We start from the raw sequence: 27,280 nt of genomic DNA, 5'->3' as shown, positions 1-27,280 counted from the left end.
GCACCCTCTTGAGTGCTTTAACATCCTTCTTAAAGTGTGGTGCCCAGAATTGGTCACAATATTCCAGTTGAGGCCGAACCAGTGTTTTATACAACTTCCTTGTTTTTGTACTCTATGCCCTATTTCTAAAGCCCAGGAACCTGTTTGCTTTGTTAACCGCTTTCCCAACCTGCCCTGCAACCTTCAATGATTTGTACACATATACCCCCAAGTCCCTCTGCTCTTGCACTCTCTTTCGAATTGTACATTTTAATTTATATTGCCTCTCCTCATTCTTTCTACCAAAATGAATCACTTCACACTTTGCTGCATTAAATTTCATCTGTCCCTTGTCTGCCCATTCCACCAGCCTGTCTATATCCTCTTGAAGTTTATCACTGTCCTCCTCACAGTTCACAATGCTTCCAAGTATCGTATCATCCGCAAACTTTCAAATTGTGCCCTGTACACCAGTGTCTAAGTCAATAACATATATCAGGAAAACCAAGGGTCCTGACATTGACCCCTGGGGAACTCCATGATAAACCTTTCTCCAGCCTGAAAACATCCATTAACCACGACTCTCTGTTTCCTGTCACTCAGCCATTTTCGTATCCATGTTGCTACCGTCCCTTTTATTCCATGAGTTAAAGCTTTGCTCACAAGTCTGTTGTGTGGCACTGTATCAAATGCCTTTTGAAAGTCCATATACACCACATTAACAGCATTGCCCTCATCAACTCTCTCTGTTACCTCCTCAAAAAACTCCAGCAAGTTAGTGGAACATGATTTTTCCCTGAAGAAATGCATACTGGCTTTCTTTAATTAACCCGCATTTGTCCATGCAACTATGAATTTTGTCCCGCCTTATATTTTCTAGAAGTTCCCTACCATCGAAGTTAAACTGACTGGCCTGTAGTTGCTGGGCTTATCTTTACACCCTGTTTTCAACAAGGGTGCAACATTTGCAATTCTCCAGTCCTCTGGCACCACCCCCAAGTCTAAGGAAGATTGAAAAATTATGGCCAGTTGCCTCTGCGATTTCCACCCTCACTTCTCTCCAGATGAATCCAGATGGATTCATCTCATCTGGTCCTGGTGCTTTATCCACTTTAAGCACAGACAGCCTATTAACACATCTTCCTTATCAATTTTAAACCCTTCTAGTGTCTGAATTTTACCATTGCCTAGGTAACATCATCTTCCTTGGTAAAGACAGATGCAAAGTTTTCATTTAATACATATATGCCCTCTGCCACCATGCGTGAATCTCCTTTATGGTCCCTAATCAGCCCAATTCCTCCTAGTGCAATTTGACTCTACCAATTTTCTGTTCACCTTGTTTTTCCCCCTCATCTTTTCTGCTGGTTTCCAACCCCTGCCCAGTTAGCTTAAACCCTCCCCGATAGCACTAGCAAAGTGCCCTGCAAGGGCATTGGTCCCAGCTCTGTTCAAGGGCATCCTGACCAGCTGTACAGGTCGTGCCACCCCCAAAACTGATACCCAATGCCCCAGGAATCTAAAGCCTCCTGCACCATCTCTCCAGACTGCATTCATCTGCTCTATCCTCCTATTTCTATACTCATTAGTGTGTGGTACTGAGAATATTCTGGAGATTGCCGCCTCTGAGATCCTGCTTGCTTGTTTCATTCCTAGCTCCGTAAACTCTGCCTGCAGAACCTCATCCCTCTTTCTACCTATGGCATTGGTACCAATATGGGCCACGACCACTGACTGTTCACCCTTGATGCTTTGCAGCCGCTTAGTGACATCCTAGACCCTGGCACCAGGGAGGCAACATACCCTGGATTCATGTCTGTGGCCGCAGAAACGCCTGACTCTTTCTCCTAACTATCGAATCCCATTTTGCTATTGCTTTTCCAATCTTCCTTGTTCCCCACCCCCATACAGCTGAGCCAGTCGTGGGGCGGTGGACTAGACACTGGCTGCACACCCCAGAGGAACCATCACTCTCACCAGTATTCAAAACAGATGGCGAGTGATATCCACTCAGGGGACACCTGCACTACCTGCCTGGTCCTTCTTGACTGCCTGGTGGTCACCCATTCCCTCACTGCCTGCATACTCTTAAGCTGAGGGTTGACCATATCAGAAGCATGCTATCCACGTAACTCCCAGCCTCACAGCTGCACTGCAATGATACCAGCTACTGCTCAAGCTCTGAAACCTGGCGCTCGAGGTGCTGCAACTGATGACACTTAATGTACATCTTGTTGTCTCGGACATGAGAAGTGTCCTGACGTTTTCGCATAGAACAGGATGTGCACTCCATCAGTCCAAGGTGCTCTGCCAGGCCTCTATTTATTCAATCATTAATTGACTAAAGAGAAATAAACTTAAAACATAAATAAATAAACACTCATCAGTTACTCAGCTGCTTCTCCTGTGCTGACATCACTTTATTTTATAGGGAGTCAACTGAATTGTTTTTGCTGAACTCTTATTATCAAAATACTTCAGATTTTAACTCACTGAAAAGTTCAGAACTCTTGAGTGTTATTATCCCTTATTATTTAATTTTAACTTTATCCCCCAGATCTGATTCAATCATTGAACACTGATTTTAATTCTATGATAAATTATCAGAAAGGCTTCAGATTTTTATACTAATTAATTGACCTTGTCTTAATTTCTAGTTGATTAAATCAAAAGCTTATCAGTAGACTCACTCCATGTGAAATTTTGTTCTGTGACGTCACGTTGTGATTTTATTTCTTCTTGTCCAGTTCTGACTGTCTGAAGGGGGCCGGCCCCCTCCCTGGACGCTGCCCCCTCTGCCGGCCCCCTCCATGGGTGCTGGACCCTCGCCCCCTTTGTTGTGTGGTTCTGTCATACATCTATTGCATTCTTTTTATCCACTCGGTCATTTCTTCAAAAAAAAACTCTCAAATTTGTGCAAGTGAAGTTGTCTTTAAAAAGTCCATGCTGTACCTGATTAATGTATGTAATTCTGAATGCTCTCCAAAAATCTTGCCCTCAAGATAAAATTAGAGTTTGTTCACAATTGACTTAGCTTAACTTGGTGTTATCTTTCCCCTTCTGTAACAGCGGTGCTGCATTGACTATTCTCCTAGCTCTGTCACACAATGTGTGCGTGTTTCTTGTAAAATTGTGGCCAGAGCTTCAGCTGTCTCCTCTCTCAGATCTTTCAATACAAAGAACAAAGAAAATTACAGCACAGGAACAGGCCCTTCGGCCCTCCAAGCCGGCGCCGATCCAGATCCTCTATCTAAACATGACGCCTATTTTCTAAGGGTCTATATTTCTTTACTTCCTGCCCATTCATGTATCTGTCTAGATACATCTTAAAAGACGCTATCGTGCCCGCGTCTACCACCTCCGCTGGCAACGCGTTCCAGGCACCCACCACCCTCTGCGTAAAGAACTTTCCACGCATATCCCCCCTAAACTTTTCCCCTTTCACTTTGAACTCGTGACCCCTAGTAATTGAATCCCCCACTCTGGGGGAAAAAGCTTCTTGCTATCCACCCTGTCTATACCTCTCATGATTTTGTACACCTCAATCAGGTCCCCCCTCAACCTCCATCTTTCTAATGAAAATAATCCTAATCTACTCAACCTCTCTTCATAGCTAGCGCCCTCCATACCAGGCAACATCCTGGTGAACCTCCTCTGCACCCTCTCCAAAGCATCTACATCCTTTTGGTAATGTGGCGACCAGAACTGCACGCAGTATTCCAAATGTGGCCGAACCAAAGTCTTATACAACTGTAACATGACCTGCCAACTCTTGAATTCAATACCCCATCCGATGAAGGAAAGCATGCCGTATGCCTTCTTGACCACTCTATTGACCTGCGTTGCCACCTTCAGGGAACAATGGACCTGAACACCCAAATCTCTCTGTACATCAATTTTCCCCAGGACTTTTCCATTTATTGTATAGTTCACTCTTGAATTGGATCTTCCAAAATGCATCACCTCGCATTTGCCCGGATTGAACTCCATCTGCCATTTCTCTGCCCAACTCTCCAATCTATCTATATTCTGCTGTATTCTCTGACAGTCCCCTTCACTATCTGCTACTCCACCAATCTTAGTGTCGTCTGCAAACTTGCTAATCAGTCCACCTATACTTTCCTCCAAATCATTTCTGTATATCACAAACAACAGTGGTCCCAGCACGGATCCCTGTGGAACACCACTGGTCACACGTCTCTATTTTGAGACTCCCTTCCACTGCTACTCTCTGTCTCCTGTTGCCCAGCCAGTTCTTTATCCGTCTAGCTAGTACACCCTGGATCCCATGCGACTTCACTTTCTCCATCAACCTACATTGGCTTAGCCAATGTGCTATTATTTCAGAATTCATTCTTTTCCTTACAGTTTTCCTATGTATCTTCCTCTCGTACTTTGTACTCCTGCTTTCATTTTCACAATGGTATACCTTTTTTATATAAAAGTCTGTTTTCTCTTATCTGCTACCCTTTTTCACATTTTCTTTTTATCTTTTCTATCCACCGACACTATTTGTATTTTTCATGATTTAATCACTACCCTAACAACAATATCAATTGCCTCCCTTTTAAGTTTGCTTAGTTTTAATTCCTCTTTATCCACAGAATTCTTTGCACCCCGTTTTTACGTTGGGACACCTGTAAAATCCATATCTATTGTATTTGACAATTTCCCACTGCTAATCTCTCGATCGGTTTCCTAACTTTACTACCCAATTAATTTGGGCCAGGAGTATAATAATCCCAGTCCTGTCCAAAGCGAAGCTATAACTCTGTTAAATCTCTGTTATAGTTTGTACATCATATCCCTCCAAAGTTATTAATGCATCTGTCATACATAGCATTCAATCCTGCCTACAGTCTTTTTGAATGTTGACCTATTATTCATTCTTTCTGGTGTTTTTATTTGGTGCTCCTACTTTTCTACAGACTGCTTCCATTTTAGCTCTAGTTTCCAAATTAAAATACAGATATCTCCTTATTATCCACTCTAGTTCTTTAGAGGAAAAACATAGAGTCCAGAAACAGGCCCTTCGGCCCATTGTGTCAGTGCAGCCCATGAAGCACCTATCTATTCTCATCCCATTTTCCAGCACTTGGCCCGTAGCCTTGTGGGCTGTAGCGCTTTCAAGTGCTCATCTAAATATTTCTTAAATGTTGTGAGGGTTCCTGCCTCTACTACCTCTTCAGGCAGTGTGTTCCAGATTCCAGCCACCTTCCGGGTGAAAATTATTTTCCTCAAATCCCCTCTAAACGTCCTGTCCCTTACCTTAAATCTGTGCCCCCTGGTTATTGACACCTCCGCTAAGAAAAAACGTTTCTTCCTATCTACCCTATCATAATTTTGTATATCTCAATCAGGTCCCTCCTCAGCCTTCACTGCTCTAAGGACAATAGCCGTAGCCTATCCAGTCTCTCTTCATAGCTGAAATGCTCCAGCCCAGGCAACATCCTGGTGAATCTCCTCTGCACCCTCTCCTGTGCAATCACATCCTTCCTATAGTGTGGCGACCAGAACTATACACAGTACTCCAGCTGTAGCCTAACTAGCATTTTATACAGCTCCATCATAACCTCCCTGCTCTTACATTCTATGCCCGGCTAATAAAGGCAAGTATCCCATATGTATTCCTAACCACCTTATCTACCTGTGCTGCTTCCTTCAGTGATCTATGGACAATTACACCAAGGTCCCTCTGACCCTCTGTACTTCCTAGGGTCCTATCATCCATTGTATATTCCCTTGCCTTGTTAGTCCTCCCAAAATGTATCACCTCACACTTCTCAGGATTAAATTCCATTTGCCACTGCTCTGCCCATCTTACCAGCCCATCTATATCATCCTGTAATCTACGGCTTTCCTTAGGGTGGCGTAGTGGTTAGCACCGCAGCTTCACAGCTCCAGCGACCCAGGTTCAGTTCTGGGTACTGCCTGTGCGGAGTTTGCAAGTTCTCCTTGTGACCGCGTGGGTTTCCGCCAGGTGCTCTGGTTTCCTCCCACAGCCAAAGACTTGCAGGTTGATAGGTAAATTGGCCATTGTAAATTGCTCCTAGTGTAGGTAGGTGTTAGGAGAATGGTAGGGATGTGGTAGGGAATATGGGGATTAATGTAGGATTGGTATAAATGGGTAGTTGTTGGTCGGGACAGACTTGGTGGGCCAAAGGGCCTGTTTCAATGCTGTATCTCTGACTCTATGACTCCTCACTATTTACGACACCACCAATTTTTGTGTCATCTGTGAACTTACTGATCATGCCTCCTATAATCACATCTAAATCATAATGTACTCGACAAACAGCAAGGGTCCCAGCACTGATCCCTGTGGTACACCACTGGTCACAAGCTTCCACTCACAAAAACAACCCTTGACCATCACCCTCTGCCTCCTGCCACTAAGCCAATTTTGGATCCAATTTGTCAAGTTGCCCTGGATCCCATGGGCTCTTACCTTCTTGACCAATCTCCCACGTGGGACCTTATCAAAAGCCTTACTGAAGTCCGTGTAGACTACATCAACTGCTTTACCCTCATCTACACATCTAGTCACCTCCTCGAAAAATTCAATCAAATTTAACATTTCGGGCTTTTTATAATATGATATTGTAGCCGTTCATGAAAGCAACTGGTTGTTGTCCCCATTTATTGATGAGTTTAGTGTTGAATATATTTTAACAAAAATGTTTTCTATTACAGAGCAATCACATTATATGACTGTCCATCTCCCATTTTTAGAGAAACTCCTCTAGAATTGCAGCATAGACTGTTTAAGAAGCTTGCCAATAATTTTACTCCATTTAAAGCAAGGTATTGTTTTATATTTTTGCTATAAAATGTTATACTGTGACTCTAAAGATTTTATTCATTAAATACTGAATAGTGCCTTTTTGGTACAAATTTTTGTTTCAAAAACATTGAAATCAAATGTAGAAAATTTCCACTGTTGTGACTGCCATTTTTCTAAACTAACTTTGCAGACGGTAAACCTACTTAATGATGTCGCGCACAAATAATTTAACTCCATTGTTGGGACCAGGTGAGAAAGGTCTCTTTTAGCCTTCACCTGCTCTTACTGTAGCAAGATTTAATTTTTAAACGCACAGTGTTTTTAGCTCCCCCTTGGTGAATCCTTGTTCACCACTTTCCAATTATAAGGTAAAGAAATGAGCACAAACAGGCTTTCTTAGGTTTAAAGAAAAAAAGTGAAATTTATTAAAACTTAAACTCTAATTCGGTTAATGCCTACGGATACACGATGCACCCCACGCCAGTGTGCATATGGGATATGCACATGCAAATAGAGGCAAAAAAGAGCAGAAGAAAAATAAAATGAAAAAATTTGAGGCAATCTCTGAAGGGGGTTTGTTACTGTGCTTCGAGCTCACTGTAGATTCCTTGATTGTAGGTAGTCTTGCTTTTCGTCGGGGCCCAGGATTCTTAAACCTTCTTCACTGTCGGAGACATTTCTCTCTTGGGGGGTCTCTCAATGGGTCTTCAGTTCCGTGAGAAAGAGATGAGAGCAGGCAGGAGAGTCTCGTTTCAATTCAGGAGCAAACAGCTTTTTGAGTTCCAACACTATTCCTCCAATTTAAAACTCCACTAGTTGGCTAGCTGGTGGTCACTTGACTGACTGGTTTGACCAGGTCTCTTCTATGTATTAGGGAGCAGGGATTGGTTCCTTTGTTCCAACACTGTCTGCTAGTATGCAAAAAATGTATTTCCAGTCAGGGGCTTGGCAACCCCTTGTAATAAACCTTCTTTACTCCCCAGCAACCATTTTAAAATTCACTCTATATGTTCCTCATTCTTGGCAGGTGGGGGCCTGCATGACACCTCCACACCCAGGGGAGTGAAATGAGATTTGGAAAAAGAAAGGAGCATTTTCTTAAAAGGTTTGAGAGAACCATAAGATACAGAAAGGAAAAACCATGCATTTCTTTCATTCATTTCCATTCATTCATAAATCTTAAATCTTATTAAAATTGTCTTTTCTGGGTGCCAGTGCCGCTTTAATTTCCCCTTTTTGGCATCCCAGTAACCCATGTGGTTCTTCGGGGAAGCTTTTCTTCAGTTTGTCCATTGCCATGACTGCCCAGGGTTTTGGTTCCTGCTGAGGTAATGTTTTTTCTAGGAGAGTTAACAGTGGGCGGATCTATCCTGAACTCTCTTTCAGTGCTCTGCTGAGCCATGCAAAGGCTTTTGATGGCAGGGGATGGGTAGTTCCCTTTTTCTCTGACTGTGGGGGTGGATTCTTTGTTAATCTCCTCTTTGTTCTCTGGGACACCCCTGCCTGTAGGTATTTGTGCAGAATTGACTGCACACTCCTGTGGCACTTCGACTAGATGAGACATCACCCTCACAATTTCTGTGCCCCCTAGACTTTTTGTCCCTGCAGGTTCTTATAATTGCTGTTAACAACTCTGGTGGGGTGCTTCTATAGTCTGCATTTACATAGGAGGATATGGGGTCTACCTTTTCACGTTTTTCAGTGTTGGCTGACCGGACAGTAAGGCTTTTCATCTGGGATTCCTCCTGGACTTCCTTTAACCTGCCCCCTTGGTCACATTTTCCCCTTCTCTTTCTAAACTTTTGCGAGCCATGTGCCTGCCTGTCCCCTTTTGTTCTTGGTGGGGTCCCTTACAGTTCACCAGCCCTCTGCTGGAGGGTCCTCCTAACACTGGTACAGGACTTAGGGGTGCAGGTTGCACTGTAGGCAGGGGTTTCTCCTCAGCCTGGCACATGTGGCAACTCCTGCAGTTCTCCACCACATCTCTGTGTAGTTCTGGCCAGTCAAACTGCCGTCTTATACGGGCTTTCGTCTTTTGTATACTGGCATGTACAGCCACTGTAGTCTCGTGGGCCCTTCTTTAATATTTCTCCCCGGTACCTCTGTGGCACCACTAACTGTCCACTCCTTGCTGTCAGATCTGTGAAGAGAACTCCTTTTCCTCATCAGTACCTCATTCTTTAAACAGTAGCAATCAGGGACTCCCTCTGCTTCACTTTCAGACTGGGCAGCCTGTGCTATCACTCTCAGTACTGGGTCGACTCACTGAGCCTCAGCTAGGGAAAATCCATTTAAATCATTCCCTGGGTCACCTAACTTTCCAAAGAACGTCTCGGGCAGGCAGACCTCATGGTCATTTGCCTGCAGTGTCAATGCAGTCTGCTCTGGGGGAGCTAGTTTGATCATGGGCTGATCCACAACACATTCAGGGAAACTGCAGGTAACCATCTCCTGCCACTGCCCTGTCTTCCTGCGGTCTTTCTTTCACTACTGCGGGAGTGGGGAGCTAACACCTTCACCCCTGTCAGATCACTACCTAGGAGCAGGTCAACCCCGTCCACAGGAATACTAGGGACAATCCCTACGGTCACTGGTCCTGAAACTAGGATGCACTCCAGGTGCACCAGGTACAGGCATACACTGCCCTCCAATACCATTCACCACCATTCTGGTGTTAACTGCACTCTCTGGGGGAAAGGTCAGCCCTTTTCCCAGTAAAAGGGATCCAGTGGCCACCGTGTCCCTGAGAATCACGATGAGCTTGCTGGCCCCATTCGAGGGGTATGGGGTTCCTTTCCCTTCAGACACAAAACCCTGATAACCTTCTTCAGTAACCTTCTGCACTTGCAGCCATAAGCTTCCTGGGTCTCACTCTTACTGCAGTTAAAGCCACAGCTTGTTCTGGGCTTTCCATCAGGGTCCCGTCTGCACTGAGCGGGTGTGCCCTGATTAACCCTATCGGTTTTCCCTTTAGTTTCCAGCAGTCAGCTTTTAAATGCCCTGCTTTATTACAATGGAAGCACACAGGTCTCCGGTCTCACTCTTGCTCACAGCACCTTCCCTTTTGGCTGGAGGGCCCCCTGTGACTCCTACTTTCCTTTCTCTCCCAGGACTGCCTGGGCAGAGATCACCTTCCCACCCTTTGTCCTTTTCGGATTTGTGGGGAAAGGTTCTCCCCGGGAAACCGATTTATAAATTAAAGCAAACTCATCGTCCAGAATGGCCGCTTGCCGGGCTCCCTGAACCCCCTGCTTCTCTACATGGGTCTTTAGAGTCATAGAGTTAGACAGCACAGAAACAGGCCCTTCAGCCCATCGTGTTTGTGCCGGCCATCAAGCACCTATCTATTCTATTTATTTATTTTATTTTTATTTAGAGATACAGCACTGAAACAGGCCCTTCGGCCCACCGAGTCTGTGCCGACCATCAACCACCCATTTATACTAATCCTACATTAATCCCATATTCCTACCACACCCCACCTTCCCCCTACCACCTACCTATACTGTTATATTCTGTGCCTCGGCTAATAAAGGCAAGTATCCCAAATGCCTTCCAAACCACCTTAACTACCTGTGCTGCTGCCTTCCGTGATCTATGGACAAATACACCAAGGTCCCTCGGACCCTCTGTACTTCCTGCCATCCATTGTATATTCCCTTGGCATGTTAGTCCTCCCAAAATGCATCACCTCACACTTCTCAGGATTAAATTCCATTTGCCACTGCTCTGCCCATCTTACCAGCCCATCTATATCGTCCTGTAATCTAAGGCTTACTTCCTCGCTATTTGTGACACCACGAATTTTCGTGTCATCTGCGAACTTACTGATCATACCTCCTATATTCACATCTAAATCATAATGTACTCGACAAACAGCAAGGGTCCCAGCACCGATCCCTGCGGTACACCACTGGTCACAGGCTTCCACTCGCAAAAACAACCCTCGACCATCACCCTCTGTCTCCTGCCACTAAGCCAATTTTGGATCCAATTTGCCAAACTGCCCTGGATCCTATGGGCTCTTACTTTCTTAACCAATCTCCCATGCGGGACCTTATCAAAAGCCTTACTGCAGTCCATATAGACTACATCAACTGCTTTACCCTCATCTACACATTTCGTCACCGCCTCAAAAAATTCAATGAAGTTAGTCAGACACGATCTCCCCCTAACAAAGCCATGCTGACTATCCCTGATTAATCCCTGCCTCTCCAAGTGGAGATTATTCCTGTCCCTCAGAATTTTTTCCAATAGTTTCCCAGCCACTGATGTTAGACTCACTGCCCTGTAATTACCTGGTTTATCCCTGCTACCCTTCTTGAATAATGGTACCATATTCGCTGTCCTCCAGTCCTCTGGTACCTCTCCTGTGGCCAGAGAGGATTTGAAAATTTGTGTCAGAGCCCCTATCTCCTCCCTTGTCTCACATAACAGCCTGGGATACATCTCAGCTGGGCCTGAGGATTTATCCATTTTTAAGACTACGAAAACCGCTAATACTTCCTCCCTTTCAATGCTAATTTGTTCAAGTATATCACAATCCCCCTCCCTGATCTCTACACCTACATCGTCCTTCTCCATAGTGAACACAGATGAAAAGTAATCATTCAAAATCTCACCTATGTCCTCCGGCTCCACACAAAGATTGCCACTTTGGTCCCTACTCTTTCCCTTGTTATTCTCTTGCCTTTAATATACCTCTAAAACGCCTTGGGATTTTCCTTTATCTTGTCTACCAGTGTTTTTTCATGACCCCTCCACTCTAATTTTTTAGTACCCCCTCTACACTTTCTATACTCCTGTAGTGCCTCCGCTGTTTTCAGCGCTCTGAATCTGTCATAAGCCTCCTTTTTTCCCCCCTTATCCAATCCTTTATATCCCTTGACATCCAGGATTCCTTGGACTTGTTGGCCCTACCCGCCACCATGTAAACATGTTGGCTCTGAACCCTCACTATTTCCTTTTTGAATGATGTAGATTTTCCTACAAGTAGCTGCTCCCAGTCCACTTTGGCCAGATCCTGTTTTATCAAATTGAAATCTGCCTTCCCCCAATTCAGTACCTCTATTTCTGGTCCATCTTTGTCCTTTTCCATAACTACCTTAAATCTTAGAGTTATTAGAGAGATACAGCACTGAAACAGGCCCTTCGGGCCACCGAGTCTGTGCCGACCAACAACCACCCATTTATACTAATCCTACATGAATTCCATATTCCCTACCACATCCCCACCATTCTCCTGCCACCTACCTACACTAGGGGCAATTTACAATGGCCAATTAACCTATCATACTGCAAGTCTTTGGCTGTGGGAGGAAACCGGAGCACCCGGAGGAAACCCACGCAGTCACAGGGAGAACTTGCAAACTCCGCACAGGCAGTACCCAGAATTGAACCCGGGTCCCTGGAGCTGTGAGGCTGCGATGCTAACCACTGCGTCACTGTGCCGCCCTGGTCACTATCCCGGAAATGCTCCTCCACTGACACTTCTCCCACTTGTCCGGCTTCATTCCCTAGGATTAGGTCCAGTACTGCCCCTTCTCTTGTAGGACTTTCTACGTACTAGCTCAAAAAGCTCTCCTGTGTGCATTTTAATCATTTTTACACCTCTCTGAGATTTGCCTACATATCTGTTCCTCTATCTCTCCCTGACATTTTGGCGGCCTGTAGTACACTCCCAGCCAAGTGATTGTCCCCTTTTTGTTTTTAAGTTCTACCTATGTGGCCTCAGTTGAGGAACCTTCTAAGATATCATCCCTCCTTACTGCAGTAATTGACTCCTTGATCAACAGTGCAATGCCACCTCCTCTTTTACCCCCTGCCACCCCCCCCCCCCCCCCATACCCTGGAATATTGAGCTGCCAGTCCTGCCCCTCCCTCAACCATGTCTCTGTGATAGCAATAATATCATTCCCATGTGTTAATCAACGCCCTCAATTCATCTACCTTGTAAGACTCGTTGCATTAAAATAGATGCAATCCAGCCTTGCATTATTCGCTTGTGCCTTGACAGGTCTATATTTGCTCTGCCTTCCAGACTAACTTAGTTTCTCTCCTATATTTGGCTGTGCATCACCCCCTACTGTACCTCCACTCTGTATCCCATCCCCTTGCCAAATTAGTTTAAACTCCCCCGCAACAACACTAACAAACTTCCCAGCAAGGATGTTGGTCCCGTTCTGGTTCAGGTGCAACCCGTCCAACTTGTACAGGTCCCACCTTCGTCAGAAACAGACCCAGTGATCCAGGAACCTAAAGCCCTCCCTCCTGCACCATCTCCTCAGCCACGCATTCATCTGCTCTATCCTCCTATTCCTATATTCACTCACATGTCATAAGTAATTAAGAGATTACAACCTTTGAGCTCCCTAAATTTTTGTTGCAGGGCCTCATCCCTCTTTCTACCTATGTCGTTGGTACCAATGTGAACCACGACCTCTGACTGTTCAGCCTCCCCCTTCAGAATGTCCTGCAGCCGCTTCGTGACGTTCTTGACCCGAGCACCAGGGAGGCAACATACCTTCCCGGAGTCATGTTTGCAGCCACAGAAATGCCTATCTGTACCCCTTACGATAGAATCCCCTATCACTATAGCTCTCCCACACTTTTTTCCTCCCCTCCTGTGCAGCTGAGCCACCCGTGGTGCCACAGACTTGGCTCTTGCTACATGCCCCTGAGAAGCTATCTTCCCCCAACAGTCTCCAAAATGGAAAATCTGTTAGATAGGGAGATGGACCCAGGGGACTCCTGCGCTACCTGCCCAGTTCTTCTACTCTGCCTGGCGGTCACCCATCCCATTTCTGCCTGTGTACCTGTGGTGTGAACAGCTCCCTGTACCTGCTATCCACGATGATTTCAGCCTCACAGATGCTTCAGTGTTCCCAGCCCCCACTCCAGATCTGAAATGTGGATTTTGAGTAGCTGAAGCAGGACACCTCCTGCACACGTGTTAGCCCTGGACACTAGAAGTGTCCCTGACTTCCCACATTGCAAAGGAGGAGCACTCCACACTGCCAAGCTGCCCTGCCATGACTTACCCTTAATTTACTCCCTTTAAATACTCCAAGATTTGAGATTATTTACACTAGGGACCTTGATTCCCTAAAAAAAAACTACTTGCTATGTAAAACAAAACTGTAGACCTTTCCTTTTTCTTTACTTTAGTTACTAACGCAGCTATTTACTGATACTCCCTAACAGCAGTTACTCACCAAGCAATCACCTTGCATCTTTCCTGTGACTAAAGGCGTGCTCGGGTCTACAAAAGAGAGCCGATCCGATCCTGACCCGGCCCCAGTCCTTCCATTTTTTCCTGCACCCGATCTGACCATCAATTAAGTTACCTTCCATTTTAAACTTTGTTCCTTACCTGCACAAGCTTAAAACAACTGTAACAAAACCACCTTTAAAGTCCAAAAATTAATTAGTCATTTACCTGAGGTGGTGATAAAGCGTGTGCAACCCAACTTGACCTGAACCTGACACATGTTGTCGGGTTTGGGTTGGGTAGCAGGCCTTTACCTGTGATGTCACTGTTCGCTTTGTTTTCAAGCTCTCGTTCTCTCTCTTTCCTACTCACTGAGTGAATGGGAGAGAGTGTTTAAATTCCTCTAACAGAATTACTTCTCTGAGATTCTCACAGCTGAGCTATACTTTGAGAGCCCTCAGCCACTGCTTACTTCTTTCAAACTCCAGATAAGTTTGATTAGCTTGCTTTTTGAGGGTTCTAAACTTTTAGCGATAGGCTTCGGGTACTAATTCATATGTCTCAAAGATAGCATTTTTGGTCAGTTCGTAATTTGATGAACTCTCATCGGGCAACAGGGAATAAACCTCATGGGCTTTTCCAATTAGCTTGCTTTGTATTAAAAGAGACCAGGTCTCAGCTGGCCGTTTTAGCTACCTTCCAGTTTCTCAAAAGAAACAAAAAATGTTTCCACATCTTCCTCATTGAATTTTGGAATTAATTGAGCGAGTTTTAGCAATTCTGTACCCAACCCTGGATTCTGCTCTTCCATATTGGCCATGCTTACACTGGGGTTACTCTGTCACCCCCTAGTTAACTCACGCTGCTTCAGCTCTCTTTCTTTCGATTCTTTCTGGAATATTCTCTCTCACTCTCTCTCTCTCTCTCTCACTCTCACACTCACTCTCACACTCACACTCACACTCACACTCACACTCACTCTCACACTCACTCTCACTCTCTCACACTCTCACTCTCTCACACTCTCACACTCTCTCACTCTCTCACTCTCTCACTCTCCTGCCTTTCATTTACTTCAGGTTCCTTTTAGAAGTCTCTCTTTCTCCCTTTCCTGCCTCTCTCTCTCTCTTTTTCCTGTCTTCCCTTTCTCTTTCCTGTTCCTTCCTTTCTCTTTCTCTTTCCCTGTCTTCGAATTCAAGTTTTCTTTGTTCCAATTGTATCTTTGCTAACAGTATCCTGTCTGAGTCTACTTCTAACCCTGTTTCTGCTTCTTCAGATTCAAGGGAAAAATGATTGGCCACTAGCCTTAGGGGTTCAGACTTCCTAGCCTTGCCACGTACAGTGATCCCACACTGCTCAGCCATTTTCCTCAACTCCTCCATAAACAGTGCTTTTAACTTATCCCAAGTTACTTCACCCTGCTCGGAGAGCTACTAGCTTCAGTTGCAGACATGTTAGTATTCAATCACACACAACCAGAAGAAAACCAGTATTAATCTTGCTGTTTTTTTTTGATTGGGAACAATTTGGTTTCCCACCTCCAGTTTCCCGTTTGTGGGTAAAATCCGGACACTAGCACCCAAATTTCTTGTAACGACCAGGTGAGAAAGGTGTCTAGGGTTCCCTTTCAGCTTTCACCTGATCTTATTGTAACAGGGTTTAATTTTAAACACACTGTTTTAAGCTCCCCCTTTGGTGAATCCTTGTTCACCGCTTTCCAATTATAAGGCAAAGAAAGGAGCACAAACAGCTTTTCTTAGGTTTAAAGACAAGTGAAATTTATTAAAACTTAAACTTAAACTCTAATTCGGCTAATGCCTACGGATACACGCCGTGCCCCACACTAACATGCATACGTGATACACACATGCAAATAGAGACAGAAAGGAACAGAAGAAAAATAAAGTGAAGAAGTTTGAGGCAATCTCTGATGAGGGATTTTTACTGTGCTTCGAACTCGCTGTAGATTCCTTGATTGTAGGTGGATCTTGCTTTTCTTTGGTGCCCAGTATTATTCTTAAACCTTGTTCACTGTAGGAGACTTTTCTCTCTTGAGGTTTATGTGAGAAAGATGAGAGCAGGCAGGAGAGTCTCGTTTCAATTCAGGAGCAAACAGCTTTTTGAGTTCCAACATTGTTCCTCCAATTTAAAACTCCCCTAGTTGGCTAGCAGGTGGTCACGTGACTGACTGGTTTGACCAGGTCTTTTCTGTGTATTGGGGCAGGGACTGGTTCCTTTGTTCCAACACTGTCTGCTAGTATGCAAAAAATGTATTTCCAGTCAGGGGCTTGGCAACCCCTTGTAATAAACCTTCTTTACTCCCCAGCAACCATTTTAAAATTCACTCTATATGTTCCTCATTCTTGGCAGGTGGGGGCCTGCATGACACTATTTTCATGGTTCAGATGAATCTGTCGTTTGGTGTTATTGGTGGTAAACCATGCAATTTTTGTTGTGGAATTAGGACCGAATCTGTGCCTTGTAATTTGGAACAGACAGCCTTTACAGAACTGAATATTGATAGCGGCAATGTCACCCATATCCGAGGAAGACCCGCATTACTGCTTAGCAGTACGAGCTGGACAGGCAAGTCAGATATTTTTCTTCAAACAGCTAATTTAGTGTACTTGGACTTGTTAATATCAGCATAGTTATGTATGTTCATATGAAAACAATAGGAAGAGTTGGTGGAAAAGGAATAGTGAGAGAGCGATGTTAGTCAGAACTCTAGAGAGATGGATGAATGGAAAATTGAGATGAAAAAGAAAAGTTTGCAGGGCTGTGTGGGAGAGTGAAGACTAGGACTAAGTGGATTGCCCTTTCAAAGAACTGGCATGGGTGTGATGGGCTGAATGGCCTCCTGTGCTGAAAGATTCTTTGAAAATAAAGTGATAAGCCTCAGATGGTTTCTCAGTAAATTTGGATATTAGCTATAGTTATTCTCTGTTAACCTTAGTTAATGTCTGTGTCTTTGGAAGCCATCTGAGATCACTAAATGCTGCAGGGATTGAGGAATGCTGCACAGTGCACATTAAAGATTGTGATTCCAGGCGGGAAACAGCCCTTGACTGCTGCTTTTTGCCGACATTATGAAAAATACTTCAAATTTGCTAAGCAAGTTAAAATAAAGTTACAACTTTGTTTTAACAAAAGCATCTTGCAGTCATACCTGGAGACAAATATTCTGCAAATTTCCAAAATTGCATAATGTCCCATAAGATTTTACTGCAGTACCTGCGATTTCATGGGTAGCATCGCCACCCAATGGCTGGATATTGTAACTGCTACCAAAAGTAAAAACCAAAGAAAATTTTTAAATCGACCTAGGTAGAATTTGAAGTAGAATTATCAAACCTCAAAGTGCCTTAGATACTTGATTTACAGATTAGTTTAGTTTAGTTTAGAGATACAGCACTGAAACAGGCCCTTCGGCCCACCGAGTCTGTGCCGACCATCAACCACCCATTTATACTAATCCTACACTAATCCCATATTCCTACCACATCCCCACCTGTCCCTATATTTCCCTACCACCTACCTACACTAGGGGCAATTGCTAATGGCCAATTTACCTATCAACCTGCAAGTCTTTGGCATGTGGGAGGAAACCGGAGCACCCGGAGGAAACCCACGCAGACACAGGGAGAACTTGCAAACTCCGCACAGGCAGTACCCAGAATTGAACCCGGGTCGCTGGAGCTGTGAGGCTGCGGTGCTAACCACTGCGCCACTGTGCCACCCCAAATACCATTACTTCAATGGTATTGAAAAAAAATTGGTTCTCCCATCTTTTACAAAAAAAAATGTGTATATTTTGTATAACATCGTTGCTAAGTGTGCATAAAATTATATTAAATGAAAATTTTCACAATTGAAGCTTGCCTTGGATATTATGGTAGAAATGAAATTGGTTGTAAATTATCATCATTTAAGCCACTACCATTTACAGCCTTGTACACCAGGGCCTGGAGTTTCTGCTATTTGTGCTGTTTCTTTCGGTGCACTTCAGCCGAAATCTGCAAATTAGCACAAAAAAAGCACAGAATTCTAACACAAATTATGTCCACTACAGTTGGACTCTGCCCATAAAATTGGCCATGCTCTGATCGAATTAATCACCATTGCGAGTTTCCACCAATTGGGCCTGTTTGCAGGCCTTTGAGGAGGCTCCAAAAATTAAGCTGGTTCTTTTAGATGTATGGACACGAATTGGCATGTTTTAAAAGCTTTTGAATTTATTTTTAATTTACTAAGACACTGACCAATAGAACTAGCAAATGGCTCTGTATAGTTTATTAAAGTCAATGCTCAGTTATTTACAATCAGGTTGCGTAGGCACTCTGATTTTTGTGATAAACACATTTTCAGCTGTAGTTATCAAACTGCACCAAGTTACTAATTGCTTAAGTATATCAAGCAATATTTCTGAAAGGAAATTTAAAAAGAAGTTGTGTTCTAAAACGCTGGCTGATGACAAAGTTTACAATCAGTCATACACAAATAAGTTTCAGTGGAACCTTACAGGATAGAATACACTTCTCAAAACGAGCGCAGTTTTGGGAAGCAATGTGAAACCTCTACCCCCCCAGATGTTAAAATAACTGCAAGTTTTTGTGTAACTTGGTACCTTGCTAAATGTATTATAGCGCCTTATAAATGTGAGCTCTATGTTAGGAGATTTAACATTTACATTTAATGATAAGAATTTTTTTGACACTAAAGAATATTATTAGTTTAATATTTTTTAATTCAGTTATAAAATCAATGACAACTGCAGAGATCATTTTCACTTTGCAACATTCAGTCAAACTTACTTTCCAGAATAGTGATGCTGTATTGTAGATCTTCAGGGCTGAATTTTATGAGTGCGCTGCAGTTCATGGCGTCGCACTCTGATGGTGGCGTGCATCCCGTGCAGATGTGCTGTCCCTGAGTCCCTGCGTTATTACGCGCGGGGGCTCCTTTAAATAGGGGAACATATTGGCCGCCCCGATGGTATAGAGGGGGCAGCAGCCGTATCCCCGGCAACGACGTCCGGAGCCACTCTGCAGGTGCTGGCACCATTTTTAAAGGGCGTCAAGCCCTTAGCACAGATCTGAATTTATAAAAGAACATTAGTGCCCATTTTAATGAAATAAACACTTCCCAGCCCCCCAATAGTTTTTTAATTAGCCCTGATTGACAACAAACACTTTATTCCCTACCTGAACTTCCCCCCACCCCCCCCCCACCCCAAACCTTCAATCATTTGCCCTTCAACCCCTTCCACCATTCACACAACCAATAAAAATTGTTTTCCCCACTCCCCCACCCGCCCTGAGTAATTTATTCCTGCCCCCACAACTTCCCCACCAGGTTCTTGCCTCTTCATAGAAGTTCCGAAGGCGCGTGAGGGACAACTGGCAGCTGTAAAATAGATGTGGGACGGCCGCTGCCTTCTAGTAAGTTTATTAGCATCTCGTTCATGTTCATTTGAATATGCTAATGAAGGGCCCATCGGCAGGCATCGCGGGGCAGCGGGGGGGGCGCAAAGAGGTCTCTCCACAGAATTTTACCGGCCCCTGCGCTGTGACCCGCAGCATCGAGGGAGCAGTAAATTTCAGCCCTAGGTGTCCAATTTGTGGCCCTAAAGCCACATGCTTTATCAATCAATCTTATTTGCATTTATGCTCATTTGCAAGTTTGTTCTGCATATTTTGTGGGCTTGGTGGTTCAGGGGGCTAATTTTAATACTGTTAGTGTATAAGTGCTCAATCAAACGTCGCGAATAGGTTTGTATCACCAATTTAAGATTTGTGCAAATTCATGTGAAATGGATTAAAACTTGGTTTATGGCTCCTGATGATGAGGAAGACAACACCTTGGATACAAATAAAAAACAAAGTGCTGGAAAAACTCAGCAGGTCCGGCAGTATCTGTGGAGAGAGAAACAGAGTTAACTTTGAAAGGCCACAGGCCTGCTGAGTTTTTCCAGCACTTTGTTTTTATTTCAGATTTCCAGCATCCGCAGCATTTTGCTTTTATAACATCTTGGATACTTCTGACTTCAACCATAAATGAAATACGCTTCTTTGATTTTCAGAGGATGAAGATTTCTCTGTTCTGTTGAAAGCTTTGGAAGGTAGGTTTCTGTTGATCTGTATTGCTTGTGGTGAAGGTGTTCAGTGCATTGTTATCCTTATCTTAAAGAATTCTGTGAATAATACATATACATTAACTGGATAAGTGCTTCATCATTATAAAATTAATAGCTAAAACCTTTTCTTTCCTATGTACATATTGATAAAGACGTTACGAATCATGAGAACACTATTCTTTCAAAATCATTTTAATTTAAAGGGTGGTTTTAAAATGGATTAGTTTATAGTTTTCAAATGCTAGTGTGATACAAACTGCAATACATCAGTCATCTTGAAAACCTCTTCAGCTGTGAAATTTTGAGTTTCCTTTTTAATCCACTTTGAAGATGACTTTGAATGGACCAGTCAGGTGGGCGGAACAGTGGCAAATGGAGTTCAACCCAGAGAAGTGTGAGGTAATGCATTTGGGGACGGCTAACCAGCCAAGGGGATGCACAATAAATGGTAGGGAAACTGAGAAGTGTAGAGAAACGGAGGGACCTTGGATTGCAAAACCACCGATCCCTGAAGCTGGCTGGTCAGGTATTTAAGGTAGGCATTTGGGATACTTGTCTTTATTAGTCAAGGCACAAAATATAAGAGCTGGGAGGTTATGCTGGAACTGTATGAAATGCTGGAAATACTCAGCAGGTCTGTCAGTATCTGTGGAGAGGGAAGCACAGTTAATGTTTCAGGTCAGTGACCTTTCATCAGAACTGACCTGAAACGTGAACACTGCTTCTGTCTTCACAGATACTTCCAGACCTGCTGAGTATTTCCAGCATTTCTTGTTTTTATTTCAGATTTTCAGCATCTGCAGTATTTTGCTTTTATTTATGTATAAAATACTAGTTTGCACTCGACAGGGTGCAGAGGAGATTTATGAGGATGTTGCCCGAACTGGAGAATTTTAGCTATGAGGAAAGATTGTATAGCCTAGGGTTGTTTTCTTTGGAATAGAGGAGGCTGAGGGGAGACCGAATTGAAGTGGATGGGAAAGCCATGAGAACCATAGAAAAGTTACGGCACAGAAAGAGGCCATTCAGCCCATCATGTCAGTGCCGGCTAAAAAAAAAAACTAGCTGCCCAATCTAATCCCACCTTCTTGCACCTGATCCGTAGCCTTGCTGGTTACAGCACCTCAGGTGCATGTCCAGGTAGCTTTTTAAATTAGTTGAGATTTTCTGCCTCCGCCACCGATCTGGGCGGTGAATTCCAGACGCCCACCACCTTCTCGGTGAAAACGTTTTTCCTCATGTCCCCTCTAATTCTTCTACCAATCACCTTAAATCAGTGCCCCCTGGTAGGGGAAACAGGTCCTTCATGTCTACTCTGTCTGTGCCCCTCATAATTTTGTACACCTCAATTAAGTTACCCCCCAGCCTCCTCTGTTCATAGAAAACAACCCCAGTCGATCCAATCTTTCCTCATAGCTGCAACTTTCAAGCCCTGGCAACATTCACGTAAACCTCCTTTGTACTCTGTCCAGAACAATTATGTCCTTTCTGTAATGTAGTGACCAGAACTGTACATAATACTCCAGCTGTGGCCAACCAGTGTTTTATACAGTTCCAGCATTCTATACCTCGACCAGTAAAGGAAAGTATTCCATATGCATTCTTCACCACTCTATCTACCTGTCCTGCCACCTTCAGGGACCTGTGGACATGCACTCCAAGGTCTCTCACTTCTTCTACAGCTCTTAGTATCCTCCCTTTTATTTTGTATTCCCTTGCTTTGTTAGCCCTCCCCAAATGCATTACCTCACACTTCTCTGGATTGAATTCCATTTGCCACTTTTCCGCCCACTCAACCAAACCATTGATATCATTCTGGAATCTACAGCTATCCTCTTCACTCTTCATACTCGGCCAATTTTTGTGTGATCTGCAAATTTCCCAATCACGCCTCCCACATTTAAGTCCAAATCATTAATATAAACCACAAACAGCAAGGGACCCAACACTGAGCCCTGTGGAACATCACTGGAAACAGCTTTCCATTCACAAAAACATCCGTCGACCTTTGTTTCCAGTCACTGAGCCAATTTTGGATCCAACTTGCCACATTCCCCTTTATCCCATGGGCTTTTATGCTTTTATTTTTCTGACCAGTCTGTCATGTGGGACCTTATCAAATGCTTTACTAAAATCCATGTAGACCACATCCACTGCACTACCCTCATCAATCCTCCTTGTTACTTCCTCAGAAAGTTCAATTAAGTTAGTAATACACAACCTACCCTTAACAAATCCATGCTGACTATCCCTGATGAATCCATGCTTTTCTCAGTGGCAGTTTATTCTATCTCTCAGAATTGATTCTAATAATTTGCCCACCACTGAGATCAGACTGACCAGCCTGGACTTATTTCATCTATCCCTCGCACCCTTTTTAAACGATGATGCAATGTTCACAGACCTCCAATCGTCTGGTACCTCGCCTGTATCTAGTGAGGATTTGAAGATGATCCACAGCGCATCTGCTATTTCCTCCCTGGCTTCCTTTAGCAGTCTGGGATGCAATCCATCCGGCCCTGGCAATTTATCCACTTTCAAGGATGTCAGACCCTCTAGTACTTCCTCGTATCTAATATTTCATACTCTTCCTCTTTTATTACAATGTCTGCATCATCCCTCTTGTTTGTGAAGACAGAGACAAAAAACTAATGAAGAACCCTGCCCACATCTTCTGCATCCACGCATAAGTTTCCTTGTACATCTCTGATAGGCCCTACACTTTCCTTAGTTATCCTCTCACTTTTAATGTACTAATAAAACATTTTTGTGTTTTCCTTGATTTTACCTGCTAATTTTTCATGACCTTTCTTTGCTTTTCTAATTTCCTTTTGGCTGACAACAGAACCACTAGGTGGCGCTGCACTGGCACATGCCCAAATGCAGCCTGTTCAACGAAAACGTCACAGTCAGCAAAGTCCTGGAAGCTGCCTGAATGAACGATGCCACTGCTTAAATAATAACACAAAGACAAAATAAACACCTGACGGGTGAGATCGGGTGGGGGAATTGCCAGAGAGTGCGGGCGGTGGGGTGGGGGGGGTGGAGAGGAGGTGAGTGCACCCGCTGCCACCAAGGTCTTCAGCTGCTCTCTCCCCGCTTCTCCGCTTGCTCTCTCTCCCGCGTTATGCGATGATGTCATCTGTGCATGCGCCAACCGCTCCTGGCAATGCGGAAAGCAGCACATGTGCAGAGAGCAGGAGCCCGTTTGCACATGTGCGCAGGTTGGCTCGATCGGATGACGTCACTGGCTGGCTGCGTTGTCAAAAATCACTTTGTTCCTTTTTAACTTCACCCCTGCACTTTCTATAATCCTCTAGGCTTTCTAAAGTATTAAGTTTTTTGTGACCATCATAAGCTTTCTTTTTCTGCTTTATCTTACCCTGTAAGCTTCCAAAGAACCAGGGGGCTCTAGATTTGGCCGTACCATCCTTTTTCTTTGTGGGGACATGTCTATACTGTGCCTGTCGTATCTCGCTTTTGAATGCCTCCCATTGGTTTGCCACTGATTTTCCTTCAAGTAGCTGTATCCAGTCCACTTTCGCCAGATCACCTCTCAGCTTCATAAAATTTACCTTCCCCCAATTTAGAACTTATACTCCTTTTTTATCTTTGTCCTTTTCCATGATTATGCTGAATCTAACTGGTCACCATCTCCAAAACGGTCACGCAGTTACTTCATCCACTTTCCCAGCTTCATTACCGAAGAATAAATTATTGCCCTATTATTTTTGCATTCGGACATTTGCCTACATATTTGTTCTTCTACCTCCCTCTCACTATTTGGGGGTCTATCGTACACTTCTAGTAGTGTGGCTGCCCCTTTTTTTATTTCTGAGCTCCCCCCATATGGCCTCATTTGATGATTCATTTAGCATATCATTCCTCCTCTTGGCTGTAAGATTCTTTGATCAATAATGCTACACACCCTCCTTTTTTTATTCCCCTCTCAGTCCTGCCTGAAAACTCGACATGCAGGGATGTTGAGCTGCCATTTTTGACCATTTTTAAACTAAGTTTCCATTATAGCAATGATATCTTATTGCCCTGTGTCAATCTGTGCCCTCAGCTCCTCGGCTTTATTTGCTATACTCCTTGCATTTAGGTAAATATCCTTTAACACTGCCAAATTCCTGTGCTGCACACGTTTTAACCTTTGCTTCTTCTGTCTTTCAGAGTCACTTGCTAATTTTCTGCCTTCCGTTCCCTGCCCTGAAATTGTCCTATCTGAAACTGCCCTCAGGTTCCCATCCCCCTGCCAATCTAGTTTAAACAATCCCCAACAGCACGAGCAAACCTTCCTGTAAGGATGCTCGTCCCAGTCCTGTTCAGGTGTAAACTGTCCAGCTTGTGCAGGTCGCACTTTCCCCAGAACTGATCCCAATGTCCCAGAACTCTGAAGCCCTCCCTCCTGCACCATCTCTTCATCATCTGCTGTATTCTCCTATTTCTATGTTGACTGGCACATAGCCTGGGGAGTAATCCGGAGATTACTACCTTTTGAGGTCCTGCTTGCTAATCTCTTTCATGACTCCCTAAACTCAGCCTGCAGGACCTCATCTCTAATCCCCTTGGTTGAGGGCTCCATAACCAAGGGGCATAGATTTAGGGTAAGTGGTAGAAGGTTTAGAGGGGATTCCAGAGGGTGGTGGGGATCTGGAACTCATTGCCTGAAAGGATGGTAGAGGCAAAAACCCTCAATACATTTAACAAGTATTTGGATATGCACTAGAAGTGCTGTACCAAGAGCTGGAATGTGGGATTAGGCTGGATGGCTACTTGTCGGCCGGCATGTACATGATGGGCCAAATGGCCTCCTGTGCTGTAAATTTCTATGATTCAATGGCTTGAGTAAAATAGGAATAGTGAAGAATTTATTTACTGTGGAAATTGGATTTGGCAAATATTCAGGTAGCTGAATGGGAAATTGAATTTGGTAGATTTTTAGGTAGCTGAATGGGAAATTGAATTTGGTAGATTTTTAGGTAGCTGAATGGGAAATTGAATTTGGTAGATTTTTAGGTAGCTGAATGGGAAATTGAATTTGGTAGATTTTTAGGTATGCCCACATCCCATGACTGAATATCAAAAGAAATGTAAGCAAGAATATACCCAAGCTGGAGGACAGTTTTATCAATACCAATAGATTTTCTGTGCAATTGCTAGCAGCATTACTGCCTTTCAACTTCTCTGGCACTCAAAATTAACTATTACAAGGGTAGTGTCATTCTTTCAGGTTTTAATTGTTTTAATTAAAAATGCAAAATTTTAATTAAAAAAAAATTATTTGTCTTTTCTGCTCTCAATCCAAACTCTTTCTCTTTTTAAACTGTAAATAGCTGCGGCCCCAGCACTGATCCTTGTGGCACTCCCCTAGTCACAGCCTGCCAGCTTGAAAATGCCCCGTTTATCCCTACTCTCTGCTTCCTGTCTGTTCACCAATCCTCCATCCATGCCAATATATTATCTCCAACTCCATGAGTTATTAACCTTTTGTGTGGCACCTTATCAAATTCCTTTTAGAGATCCAAGCAGACTACATCTTTTATCTACCCTACTAGTTACATCCTCCAAAAAACTTAGTCAAACATGTTTTTCCATTTATAAAACCACGTTGACTTTGTCTGATTTTTCGAAGTGCATTGTTAAGACTTCCTTTATAACAGATTCCAGCATTTTCCCAACGACTGATTTCAGGCTAACTGATCTATAGTTCCCTGTTTTCTCTCTCCCTCCTTTCTTGAATAGTGGTGTTACATTTGCTAACTTGCAATCTGCTGAGACTGATCTAGAATCTCGGGAATTTTGGAAAATCATAACCAAAGCATCTACTTTCTCTGCAGCGGCCTCTCTTAGAACCCTAAGATGTAGGTGATCAGGTACTGGGGGTTTGTCAGATTTTAGTCCCCTTAAGTTTTTCCAATACTTTTTATTTTCATGTTAATTACCTTAAGTTCCTCACTCATTATTGCATGGCATGTAATTTGTGTCTTCTACAGTGAAGACAGACACAAAATATTTGTTCAATGTCTCTGCTAGTTCCTCATTCCCCATGATAATTTCTCCTGCCTCTGCCTCTAAGGGACCAACATTTTCTTTAGCTACTCCCCTTTTTATACTTGGGAAAAGTCTTGCATCTGTTTTTATATTGCTGGCTAGTTTACTTTAATCTATTTTCTTCACTTTTTATCAACTTTTTGGTGGCCCTTTGCTGGTTTCTGAAACACTCCCAATGCTATTGTTTGCCACATTATAAGTCTTTTCTTTTCATCTAATACCCTCCTTAACATTCCCAGTAAGCTCGGGATGGATCTTTGTTGCTGAGTTTTTTTTTAGTACGATCATACGAATTAGAAGCAGGAGTAGGCCACTCAGCCCCTTGAACAGTGAGGATAAACCTCGAGAATAGAGACAGGCTGGTGGAATGGCTGGACAAGTGGCAGATGAAATTTAATGCAGGAAAATGTGAAGTGATTCATTTAGTAAGAAGAACAAGAAGCGGCAATATATATTAATGGGTACAATTCTAAAGTGGGTGCAGGAGCAGAAGGACCTATGGGTGTATGTGTACAAATCATTGAAGGTTGCAGGGCAGGTTGAGAAAGTGGTTAATAAAGCATACGGGATCCTGGGCTTTATAAATAGAGGCATAGAGTACAAAAGCAATGAAGTTATGATAAACCTTTATAAAACACTGGTTTGGTCAATACTGAAGTATTGTGTCCAGTTCTTGGCACCACACTTTCAGAAGGATGTTAAGGCATTAGAGAGGGTTCAGAAAAGATTCCCAAGAATGGTTCTAGGGATGAGGAACTTCAGTTACATGAATAGGTTGGAGAAGCAGGGTCTGTTCCCCTTGGAGAAGGGAAGATTCGAGGAGGTTTGTTAGAGGTGTTCAAAATCATGGTCTGGACAGAGTAGATAGAGAGAAACTGTTCCCTTTGGCTGAAGGATTGAGAACCAGAGGACACTGATTTAAGGTGATTGGCAAAAAAAACCAAGTGACATGAGGAAAAATACTTTTATAGAGTGAGGGGTTGGGATCCGGATTGCACGACCCGAGTGTGTGGTGGAGACAGATTCAATCGAGGCCTTCAAACTGGATAATTTTCTGAAGAGAAAAAAAATTGCAGGGCTATGGGGAAAAGGCAGGGGAGTGGGACTAGGTAAG

The 27,280-nt window shown here is 43.7% G+C and overlaps 1 protein-coding gene across 3 annotated transcripts in view; it reads left to right on the top strand.

Moving 5' to 3' along the window:
- alg1 (ALG1 chitobiosyldiphosphodolichol beta-mannosyltransferase) overlaps positions 1–27,280 on the top strand; it is a 129,558-nt gene that overhangs the window by 57,414 nt on the left and 44,864 nt on the right. For 2 of the 3 annotated variants that reach the window (XM_068058737.1, XM_068058739.1), the window contains exons 6-8: positions 6,673–6,783; positions 16,438–16,559; positions 20,056–20,094. In XM_068058737.1, the coding sequence (XP_067914838.1) occupies positions 6,673–6,783; positions 16,438–16,559; positions 20,056–20,094 (272 nt within the window). The remainder of the gene's footprint in view (positions 1–6,672; positions 6,784–16,437; positions 16,560–20,055; positions 20,095–27,280) is intronic. The other variant, XM_068058738.1, reaches the window with a different exon arrangement.

This window comes from Heterodontus francisci, chromosome 27 (assembly GCF_036365525.1).
Source record: "Heterodontus francisci isolate sHetFra1 chromosome 27, sHetFra1.hap1, whole genome shotgun sequence".
Taxonomy (NCBI): Eukaryota; Metazoa; Chordata; class Chondrichthyes; order Heterodontiformes; family Heterodontidae; genus Heterodontus; species Heterodontus francisci.
This window is presented reverse-complemented; position numbering and strand designations above follow the sequence as displayed.